Here is a 12336-nt window from a genome sequence, read left to right as displayed (position 1 = left end):
GGACCAAATAGGGAGACAGACGGTGACAACTTGGGTGTTTCTTGGAAGAGCCCAGGTGAGAGATGTTTATGGAAGGCACAAATCTGTAGTGACAATTAGACTAGAAAGAAGGGATAGTTTTGAGAGAGGCTTTAAATATAATTTAAACGTCTATATCTGAAATTAGGTAATGTTAGAGTTAAAATTTACTCCCAGGTTTCTGCCTTGAATAACTAGATGGAAGATGATTCCACTCATCATAAAGTAGAAAAATCAGATGAAAAACAGTAGTTGGTTGGGAGAAGGAGTATTACATAGCTTTGGCTTAGGACTGTTTGCTCTATATGTAGGATGAGCAATAAGATGAATAATGTGGGATGGCATGGCTTTAGGATGGATGTTATATTATGACATAATTGATACTATGGCATATAAAGGTTGCTAGAATATAGGGGACTCATCTTATTTTAAGCTTAATTCCTGATCTCTCCTAAGTGAAACCCCATCTAGTCTTTATTTGCGTTTCCATAATGGGAAATGTTTACAATAAAAGGCAAACCCAGATGTTTTAACAATGTCTGGTTAGCCCTTGTTGAATAACAAACTACTTCAAAGTTAATGGCATAAGAGAGCCACCATTTTATTATTCTGTGATCACAAATTTGGACAGCACATAGTGGGGATGGTTTGGAAATGGTGTTAGAGAATGAAAGAGACCAATTCTGGCTATAAAAGGTGGACATAGAAATCCATTTTTACTAATCATGATTATCCTGAAAGTTTAGCCCCAGTGTGACACAAGAGAAATACTTTGTTCTTATAACCTCTTAAAAATAAACAGAAAAGACTTTGCTGTATTTTACCTAGTAACAAAAATCTCTGTTGTCTGAAATATTTCTTGTCACTCTTTGAGGAGGCACGTAGTGTGAGATCTCCCCATCTCTCTCCTCCAGTTGCCCAGTTCTTTCCCACCCTCCCCCAAATTAAGAAACAAAAGAAAACAAAGTCAGGCAGCTGCTGCTTTGAGTTTTTGAAATCTTTCAGAGATTTTTTATAATATGCCATTGTGTGGACATAGCCTAGTTTATTTAATCAGTTCCCGAGTGATGGACCCTGGGTTGTTTGCAGTCTTTTGCTTTTATAAGCAATACCCCAGCAAGAGGCCTTACACATTCATAATTTCCCATAAGTAGGATGCATTCCGGTAGCTAGAAGAATAAGGTGGTATATGCATCTGTAACTTTGATAGCTACTGCTATATTCTCCTTAGGTCAGTGGGTTAAAAACCCAGTTGTGAGCCTACCAGTTACGCAGAGAGTGCTTGTGTTCCCTTGGCTTTGCTATCAAGTATGGGAACACATGTATTTATTTAGCTAATCTGATACATAAAATATTTTTTACTTTTTACTTTTTTTTTTTTTGCATTTTTCTTAACTAAACTTTTTATTTGCTTAAAGGTAATTTTTCCTTCTGTTTCTATGAATGTCTTCATAGTCTTCATCCATTTAAAAATTTAGATTGTTCGGGCACCTGGGTGGCTCAGTGGGTGGAGCATTTGGCGCTCCTTGCTCAGTGTGGAGTCTGCTGGAGGTTCTCTCTCTCCCTCTGCCCCTCCCCCCACGCCCTCTTGCTCTCAGATAAATCTTTTTTTTTTTTAAATTAGATTGCTGCTTTTTTTCTTACCTACTTTTAGGGCTCTTTGTTATTCTTGGTTTTGCTTTAGAAAATGTTTTGGGAGATGGGGAACTAACTGGGGATAGGTGAAAGGAGCAAAAGCTAAGATACTAAAAAAAAATACTAGATATTAAATAAAATCTTAATCTGTGGCTCATTCAGTTACAGCTCTTAGGCTCTAGGTGGTTGGTTATATCTAAAAAATTGATCATAGAATCTAAAAGATTAAGGAAAAAGCCTAAGTCACAAGGCAGTATTAACATTCCTACCTATCTTTATTACTTTTTTACTGAGAAGACTGTACAAATTCCAGGAAAATGTTTTAAAGTTGCTTTAAAACTGTTATCCATTATAATTCTTGAACATCACATTTTGTTTTTATTTTTTCACAGTATAATCCTCATTTGTACCTATATAGTAGTATCACAGTACATGGCCACAGTACAATCCTCATTGGTACCTAAATAGTAGTATCACAGGACATATTCATGTTATCATGGGTTTCTTCATAATTTCTTATAGTCTATCACTTAATAAATATGTATCTGTATGGCTATGATTTTTAATGACTACATCAAAATATCCTATAATTTTTAAGCCATTCCCTAATTTGGGCCACTCAGGTTGTTTCCATGTTTTTGCTCTTATAAGTTGTACCACTGAGTATCTTCTTTCATTTATGTTTTTCTTTTGTTGAATTATTTTCTTAAGATAAATTCTTGAATAGGGTTGAAAGAATAGAGTATGAACATTTTTAAGGATCTTGATATGTGTTGCCATGTTGTTTCCAAATTGTTGTAAAAATATATAGTGTAACCAGCAGTGATGAGGACACTAAAACCACACAATGCAGACAGAATATGCTAGAACCGTACCACCAGGACTATAATTTTCAAAAAAATCTTCTTTAAGTAGATATAAAAAGTCTATCATGATTATATTAAATTTCATGTCTTTAGTCACCAACCCTTTTTTAAGACCTCATGTATCAGTATGAATTATTCTAAAATATTTTGCCTTACACTTCAGCTGCTCTTTTAGGCACCTGATCACAGGGTCAGGGGCCGTGCACACTTTTCTGTGACCTCACTGTGTGGTTAAATATCCCTCTCCCCTCCTCTTCACCTGAGTGTTCATTCGTACTCAGGAACAGGTGCAATCAGCCAGCCACTGTCTTTTCTTTCATATACACTTTCTCTCCCACTACTGAGCCATTCTTTCTCTCTGTATCATTTGCTTTTGTGATCTCATTTTGACTATTTTAATTCATTCAGCTTTTAAACAAACCATTTGAAGAGGTTCATCTCCTGCGTGGCTTCAATTATATGTTTATCTTTGTTGTTATTTTTTAGGTAGGACTCCAGGTAGGTAGGACACCAGGTAGGACACCAGGGCAGAAATGGATCTTCTCCTCTCTTACCTGCCTCAACCTCGAGCCTTCTGAGTTTCCAGAAACTGCTCCTAACCATTGTATGCTGCACTGTCACCCTTTTTTATTAAAGACATTCCTTCAGTCTGGAATTTTCTTTTACCTCTCTCCACATTTTGGATGTGTAGTCGTTTTCTTTTGCTGGGTAACAAGTTAACCTTAAACCAATGGATTAAAACAACATAAATTTATTATGTCAAATTTCCTTGCATCAGAAGTCCAGGTGCTGGGTCCCCTGCTCTGGGTCTTCATAGGTGGGAATCAAGGTGTCAGAAAACTATGTCCTCTTCTGGAATTCAGGGTCCTCTTCTAAGCTCTTTCACGCTCTTGGGAGAATTCATTTCCTTGAGATTCTAAGAGTGGAGGTCCCATTTCTTGCTGACGGCCAAGGCCTCCCCCAGCTTCTAGAGACCTCCCTGAGGGCCTAGCCGCATGGCCTTCTCATTTCTGTGAGCTGGTTTGCTCAGAGGGACCCGCATATAAAGTCACCTGATCATTCAGTTCTTGGGGCCACCCACACTCAGAGGGAGGGATTTACATAGAGCAGGCATGTTGGGAGTGAAATCTTGAGGCTGTTTGCAGCCTTCGCAGGATCCTACTCACCTTTAGTGTCCCCTGAAATTATATTTCAACTTTCTGTAAGCTTTTCCATGAGCCCTTTCTGTAAGCTTTTTCGGGATTATGAATTGCTCCCTTTCCTTCTTCACACAGTGCTTTGTCTTTGGTCTTACTCTGCTTCAGGTAAGCGAAATAAGCCCTTCAAGTTCATGGCGTTGCCATAATGTAAACAACACACCTTGCCTTTGGAGTGAGTGGTACTAGATAAGCATTTCACCTTGGCTTGCTTGCTCTCTGTATTGTTGAGGCAACTCTTACTAAGGGTGAGGGTTATTTTAAATGAAATTGAGGGTTCTTTCTGAATAGTAACAGTCCATTCTGGCATGTTTCAAACATAACTGCCCGTCTAGTAAGCCTTGTAGGGACAAGAGACCATCTTTTCTCTCTCCTCTGTAACCTGCACATAGTAGGGTAAATGTTCGAATCGGGGCAAACAAGGATTACTCAGAGGCAGAAACCAGGGCTTTAAAGAGCCTGGAATATAATTCTAAGTGAAGCAGTATTAGAGACAGCGTGACTCCAGAGTGCTTCAGTGCAATAAGTGAGTGAGGAATGTGGGAAGCATGAGAAACGTAAGACGGGGACCCTCATGGAAGCCTCCACAACCCCTCCCCAGTGGCTTGCCACCAGTAGGTGCTCAACCAATAGTACTGGTTACTTATCAGCAAGTAGCATTCACCTGTGAAGTCTTTATATTTTCTAAATCAGTTTCATTTTGTTTTCCTAATTGTAGCCGGTGCTCATGATCAGATCGGTTGGGCCTTTGGTCTAGGACTGGAAAGACTGGCCATGATCCTCTATGACATCCCTGACATCCGCCTTTTTTGGAGTGAGGATGAGCGTTTCCTGAAGCAGTTCCATGTGTCAGATATCAACCAACATGTGAAATTCCAGGTAAAGTGACTTAAAGAATATAATAATAATAACAACAACAGTTTTTAAGAACTGAAGTGGTCATATGCCTGAAAAGGAACTTGTGGAATTTAAAAGTCATGTGTATTTGAAAAGAAGTTTTTTTAACAAGATTTTTTTATTTGAGAGAGAAAGCATGAGCAAGAGAGCAGGAGAGAACATGACCAGGGCAGAGGGATTGAGGGACAGGAAGAAGCAGACTCCCCTCTGAGCAGGGAGCCTGATATGGGACTCAGTCCCAGGACCCTGGGATCATGACCTGAGCTGAAGGGAGACACTTAACTGACTGAACCACCCAGGCATTCCTTGGAAAGAAGTTTTAAATAGAGGTCCATAAAGACACAGGAGTTCATAAACCGTCAGAAATAACATGCAGAAAAATAAGAGATTTATCAAGCTTTTAGTCTGAGCAGAGAACTAACTTTGGGCTTTGTTAATTACCATTTTATTGTTATGAAATGGCCATCACTGATAATATATTTAAAGTTTAGTTTTTCTGATACTAATGTAGACACATTGGCTTTCTTATGATTAGTATTTGCAGTGTGTTTTCCTTATTTCATTTTCTTTTTTTTTCTTTTTTTAAGATTTTATTTATTTATTTGACAGATGGAGATCACAAGTAAACAGAGAGGCAGGCAGAGAGAGAGGAAGGGAAGCAGGCTCTGCGCTGAGCAGAGAGCCCAATGCAGGGCTCGATCCCAGGACCCTGGGATCATGACCTGAGCTGAAGGCAGAGGCTTTAACCCACTGAGCCACCCAGGCACCCCCATTATTTCATTTTCACTCTAGGTCCTTATATTATGTGTGCTTCTTGTAAACTGCCCAGAGTTGGGTCTTTTTATTTAAGCCCGGATTTAACTGGACTGTTGACTACCTCTTACAGTTACTACACTTACATGGGAGATTCTTGGGCTTAATTCTGTCATTTTTTTATTTCTTCCCCATTTTCCCCTTCTCTTCGTTCTTTCTTCACTTGGAAACTGAGGTTTTGTGTTTTTTGGTATGTCTGTTCTTTTATTCCATTTTATTATCCCTGTTACTGCTCAGTGTCACCATTTTGTATTTTTTAAGAGATTTATTTATTATTTTAGAGAGAGAGAGTGAGCACGAGCTCCCTGGACCCTGGATCATGACCTGAGCCGAAATTAAGAATCGGTCACTCAACCGACTGAGCCACCTAGGTGCCTCTCCGTTTTGTATTGTTTAGTAGCTATTCTAGATTACAACATGCATAATTAATCCATCAACCCTTACCATGGTGTCTGTTACATATTACACAACTTCATGATACATTTAACATCCTTCAGTAGTGTAGTTTTCTTTACTCCTCTTGAACTTAATATTACTATTGTTATTTTATTTCTCCATGTATAATAACCCCACAGTATATCACTCTCTTGCCTCACATGGCCAGTTGTCTATTTAAAAAGACTTGAAGCTATGTTGTTTTATATCTCCTTTGATATTTACCCCACTGATCATCATTCCTTTCTGCTGATTTTGGTTTTTCTCTGTGATCATTTCCTTCGGTCTGGAGAACTTCCTTTAATATTTTCCCGTAATGCAGCGTGAATGTTCGCAGTTTGCTTGCCTGAAAATGCCTTTGTTTCACCCTTAACTTTTAAGGGTATTTTCTACGAATACAGATATCTAGGTTGCCAGTTTGTGTATGCACGTGTGTACGTGTAGACGCACGTGGATGTGTGTGTGCATGTACGGATGTGTAGGTGTGTATGTGATGTGTATGCGTATGTGTGTGTATGTTTGTGTGAGTGAATGTGTGGATTCCGTTCAGCTCTTGAAACATGTCATTTCATTGCCTTTGTCTTTGTACTCCGGTTTTCAGTGGTTTGACCTATGTGTGATTTTCTAGTTTCCAGCTTAGGGTTTCATTGGGTTGGATTAATGTCTTTCAACCACCCTTGAAACCCTCACCTACTTTCTCTTCCAATGATTCTACTCTGTCCTTCCTTTTCTTTTCAGGCTGCAACTGCGTGTATATCAGACAATTTGAAATTATGCCATACTACTCTGATTCTCACTTTTTTTTTTTTAGCTCAGTGCTTTATTTTGGATAGTTTTTATTCTCTTATCTTTGGGTTTACTAACCTTTTCTGTTTTGTTCATTTAACCATTAAGCCCCGCCAATGAATTCATATTGTACTTAACAGTTCTCCAATTTCTATCTGCTTCCTTTTTAGAGTTTTCATCACTCTGGTGAATTCATCATCTATTCACCCGTTTTGTACATTTTCCCTTAAATTCTTTAACATCTTCGTAATAGTTGTTTTTAAGTCCTGTCTGTCAATTCCAATCATTTTGTTATCTGTTGTTCTCCTTTTATTCTTTTTTTCTTCTTTGTTATGGTCACATTTTTCCTGCTTTTCCACTGACCTCACTTTTATATTGTGTATAAAAGAACAAAGCAGCTGAAGCAGGTAGTATCTGTCCTCACAAAGCCTTGTCCTTTCCCCTGTCAGGTAGCTAAGGTGACTAAATGAGATCTCTTTGTTCAAATCGGGGGTCAAACTGGATTCTGGATTTCACCTGTGATTTCCCGTTGATGGTAAGATCTGGCTTCGCAGCAGAGTCTGGGATGTGTGCATGTGAGATTCCATCTCTCTCCTTCCCACCCACTTGCCAGCTTCTTCACCCAGCAGTGCTTGTTTGCCAGGCGAAGGTATGATGAAGGGACACTGTCTGGCCATGGGGCCTCGCTGTGTAGGGGCTCGCCGTTCCTCCACCTCCCAGTCCGCCATACTAGTCAGTCTCCTTGTTGCAGCCAAGTTTCTTCACCAAGACCAGGCTAGCTCTTCTGGCTCCTCATGCCTGGAACGGGGTGTGTGTGTGGCGGTGGGGGGTGGGGAGGTGGTCGTGAAACCACCCATCAATGCCTGTCTGCCCCAGAAAGGCTCATCTCCCTCTGGAATTCCACTCAATTCGACTTGTATCCAGATCTCCTCAATGTCTTGCACAACAAGATTACTAAATTTATTGTGTCTCTTCATTACCGTGGGACCAATGGTTTTCTGTGACATTTTGCATCCTAACCAAAAGTGGAAAAATCTCTTATGGCTTATTCACATTTTTAGTTTCACCTTTGGTGGCCTTTAAAAAAAAAGAAATCCCCCTTTTTTTTAAGTAAGATGTTTATTTTTGTTCTAGCACCAGGTCCTTCTAGATTAATTTAGAATAAAACTCCATCTAAATGATCAAATGTAAAAACCTGACTAAGGATGTAAGTTTTCCTCATTCACCTTTTCATTTCTTCAGTCATTTATTTATTTGGCAAACATCGATGGAACACCAACGAGTATTGTACAGAGCAGGGCACTCAGCGCTGGCGGGACACTCACGGATAACTAACATAGTCACTGCCGAAGTCAGTGGCTCAAGTCCAGTCTTTTTTTTTTTTTTTTTAAGATTTTATTTATTTATTTGAGAGAGAGAGAGACAGTGAGAGAGAGCACGAGCGAGGAGAAGGTCAGAGAGAGAAGCAGACTCCCCGTGGAGCTGGGAGCCCGATGCAGGACTTGATCCCAGCACTCCAGGATCATGACCTGAGCCAAAGGCAGTCGTCCAACCAACTGAGCCACCCAGGCATCCCTCAAGTCCAGTCTTAAGTGCACTGTAACTGTCACCTCTTGGGAGACACAAAGATACCCAGGAAGAGACATGTCATTTTTTGTCATTTCTTCTGCCTTCCAATTTCAAAATCAGTGCACGCATACTTGCACTATAAAGTAATTTAAATTTCTGTCTTTGTGTAATAAACTTGAGAACTTCTGATGGGGCAGTTAGGATTTGATTACTGAAAAAATACCTGTCCATAAAATACATTTTAAAGGATAGATCACAGAGAGCAGTTTCCTAATTATTCTCCTGTAATTAGTATTTATTGGTTAGATCTGCGTTAGTTCCCTACTGTTGGCATAGCAAGTTACCACAAACCTAGAGGCTTACAACAACATCCATTCTTATTTCATAGTTCCAGAAGTCAGCACTGTAAAATCAGTCTGACTGGGCTAAAGCGAAGGTGTAAGCGGGCCTGATACCTTCCAGTGGCTCAAGGGGAGAATCCGTTTCCTTGCCTGTGAGAGCTTGTAGGGCTGCTCTCGTTCTCGGATCATGGCTTCCCCTCACACTGCCTTTCCCCCTCTCCTTCCTTCTGTGGTCATGTCGCCTTCTCTGAAGTTTTGTTTTCTTCTTACAAGAAAAGGACTCTTGTGATTACATGAACCCACCGAGATGATTCAAGATGATCTCCACATCCCGAGATCCTTTCTTAATCACATGTGAGAAAGTTCTTTCTGAGTGGAAGGGAACCTGTTCATGGCTTCCAGGCTTTAGGATGTGGGCATCTTTGGGGGGCCATTATTCAGCTTAACACATAGACCTTTACCTATTCCATTTTCATCATGGCAGGTATAAGAGAGCAGATTTTGTGGTTAAATATAAGTAATGTAGACAGTTCTAGAGTGTTAGCATTTTTACCTCTTCATATGGAGTGTTCATATATATATATATATATATATATATATCCATGACCTCTCTCTCTCTCTCTCTCTCTATATATATATATATATATATATATAAAGAATGAGACTCATTTTGTCACTTAATGTTGTTGGCCTGTCTTACGAAGACTATTTAACATAATCATACTACTATGCGAGACCCCTCTCCAGAGTAGAACGGAGGACACGTGAGGGGAAAGGTCTGTTTGCACCTGTGAGTTTGTGGCTTCTCTGGCTGAGAAACTCTGGGAATGTTTGGGAATTGTATTGTGCGGGGCTGGCAGGAGGCAGAAATTTCTTTTCTTTGCTCTCCCCTCAAGCCATCCAAGACTGTGGTTTAGGCTCTCAGGTCTTCTAGCATTTTCCTCTGCACAGTCTCCGCGGTCTTCTAAATCCATCCGTCCGTCTTGCTGGGCTGGCTCTCTTCCAGGGGCTAGCAGCGGTCTGATCTGTCTCACCCCGTGGCCCCATCTATGCCACCTTTGCCCGAATATCTTCAAACCATCATGTGCGTCTAGTAAGTAGGAAATTCACGTTATGGTATGATTTTGATTCTCAGTGTCTTTTTTACATGGTTTGAGTTCAGCGCTTTTTTTGCCCAACCTTGATCGGAGTCTAAAATACACAGATGAACAGGCTGGTGGTTTCATCACCCAAGTGTCTTATTCTGCACAGGAGACCTTTGTCCTGCACTCTGGCTCCCCTGACCGGGCTTACATTCTGGCTTTCGGGCCCTTGTTGCGTGTACACCTGCCAGCTCCCCTAGGTGACGTTCACGGTTTCCATGCGCTGAGTTGAATCTTCAACAATCCAAGTTTTGTTCATCTTTGAAGTGTTCTTTAAACAGTTCCCAATCGTGACTTCAGTATTTGGTCCTATGCAGAAGAATTCTTGTTATTGAAAATCATTCATTAATCACCATGGTACATTTTATTTACAGATTTTACTTAAATATTGTGAATTCCACGTGTGTCCATAGTTGCTCATATAGTCGGTCTCTGTTTGATGAAATAATGCAGCAAGTTTGGTTGTTCTCTTTTCTCCCAGTTAAGGAGTTTTATTGGCTCTCTTCTGTGGGAACAGGCTGTGTTTGTCCCTAATCCTGAATATTACCCTAAACACTAGTCACTGCAACAGGGGTAGGTGAGCATGGAGGGGTGGTGGCCTACGGGCCTCCAGGACCACACCCTGTGTAAAAGCATCATAGTAACAGTTACACTTAGTGGCTAACACTCATTCAGGCCTCACTCTGTTCAGTATTCTGAGTACTCACTCAGTGTTCAGTACTCCAAAGACCTTATGTGCCTTGATGTAGTCCTCTTAATAACCCTCTGAGTTTAGGTACGATTATTCTTTGCACTTTAGAGTTTGGGAAATGGTTGAGAGACAAAGCACAAGCAAGGGGAGTGAGCAGCAGGCTGAGGGAGAAGCAGGCTGCTCGCTGAGCAAGGAGCCTGATGCGGGACTTGATCCCAAGACCCTGGAATCAGGATTTAAGTTGTTCTAACAGTTCCAAAAATTGGTGTACAGCTTCTAGAAAAATAAGGCATCGAGTGAAATTATCTGGTTTATTAACTTACTGGTAGCAAGCTGCATGTGTTAATACTTCTCAAACTTCAGCGTGGAAATGAGTCAACTGAGGGTCTTGTTAAAATGCAGATTCTGATTTAGTGTGGCTAACATGGAGCTGGACACTGTGTTTCTAAGAAAGTCCCAGACAATGTGGATGCTCTGGGTCCACGGACCACACTCTGAAGCTACAGAAGGATGGACAAACTCATCTTACTTGTCAGAGCCTCAGCAACCTCATCTGTAAAAGGAGACGATGAAGTGAGATAGTCTGACCAGGTGATTAAACTCACTGCTTCCTCCAGTGCAGTATAGATTTTGGTTTCGTATAACTGACGTGGAAAACAGAGGCAGAAGAAAAATTATTACATTTCCTTACTACTTGCAGCCCACTGACAAGTCCTTGAAATAGGCAGAGCCCACCTTCCCTAGGAACTCAGCTGCCTTATTGTTAATGCTTTGTTAAGGGCAAGAGGCAATCTTAGCCCAACCCCCAGGCTCCTGTAAGTCTACATGCACATATAAAAATTCCTTTGGAAACTTCCTTTATTTCTGCCCCCCAAGATGCATATGACAATCATCCCCCAGCATATGACCCACTGGTAGATATCTGAAGGGTCTCATAACTGAAGGCTTACAGTAATAAATGACCTTTTCCAAACAATAGCTCATCCCCCTCAGAATCCTGGAAACCTTATTTCCAAAATACCTGGGAGGCTTACCTATGCCCATGGGTCCTGTCCCTGTGCTTTCATAAAACCACCTTTTTTGCACTACAGACGTCACAAAAATTCTTTTTTGGCCATTGGCTTAGAACCCTAACATCTTTCCTACATCATAACTATTACAATAAGTAGATCCATGAGTTATCGTTCCTTTGAACTAATCTTGAAACTCTTCTTTCTTCTTGCCCTGTGAATTTCATTTGCAATCCTGTAACACTTTTGTATTTATGACCTGCTGAAGGGCTTCCTTTCTGCTTCCTTTCCTTCTTTTTCTCTTCCTTTCTCTTCCATCCTTCCTCTCTCCTTCCTTCCTTTCTCTGTCTCTGCCCCTCTCTCGTTCGTTCGTTTGTTCTTTCGTTCATTCATTCATTCTTTTGTATTTGTCAATGTGAGCGGACTGTGTGAATAAACTCATACAGTTTAAATGCATATTTAAACATTATGTGTAAGTCAGAGATTTGTTTATGTGCTTTATTTATGAAAAGAAAACAGTGGTACTTAATTTAGGAAAAAAAACAGGACTAGAGATACAGAGGATGAGGCTGGATGTGCACAGGGTGTGGTGCAGGCCTCAACAGGACAGTGACCATCAAAGGCATCTCCAAGGTCAATCGTGGGTAGACTCCTGGGGGAAAGTGTGTCAGAGTTTGGCTTTGCTCTCCCTATAGTATGAAGCATCAGCTGGGATGCTTGGGTATATGAAGACTGGCAGTTTCTAGAGGCCAGGGCTGGCCATTTCCCCTTATTGATGTCTTCCAGCAATCCTAATTCAGTGGCCCATGTATTGTATGTTAATTTGTTTAATACCTTATAATACTCACCAATTGTTGAGTGCTGTGTGTAGGCCACTGGGCTAAATACTTTGCCAATCTTATAACTTTCATTCATTACAATCTGATGGGGTAGTTAC

The 12336-nt window shown here is 40.6% G+C and overlaps 1 protein-coding gene across 2 annotated transcripts in view; it reads left to right on the top strand.

Moving 5' to 3' along the window:
• The window catches only part of FARS2 (phenylalanyl-tRNA synthetase 2, mitochondrial), a 408295-nt gene that overhangs the window by 180317 nt on the left and 215642 nt on the right, over positions 1-12336 (top strand). For both annotated transcript variants that reach the window (XM_047732052.1, XM_047732053.1), the window contains exon 5: positions 4434-4594. In XM_047732052.1, the coding sequence (XP_047588008.1) occupies positions 4434-4594 (161 nt within the window). The remainder of the gene's footprint in view (positions 1-4433; positions 4595-12336) is intronic.

This window comes from Lutra lutra, chromosome 6 (genome assembly GCF_902655055.1).
Source record: "Lutra lutra chromosome 6, mLutLut1.2, whole genome shotgun sequence".
NCBI lineage: Eukaryota > Metazoa > Chordata > Mammalia > Carnivora > Mustelidae > Lutra > Lutra lutra.
This window is presented reverse-complemented; position numbering and strand designations above follow the sequence as displayed.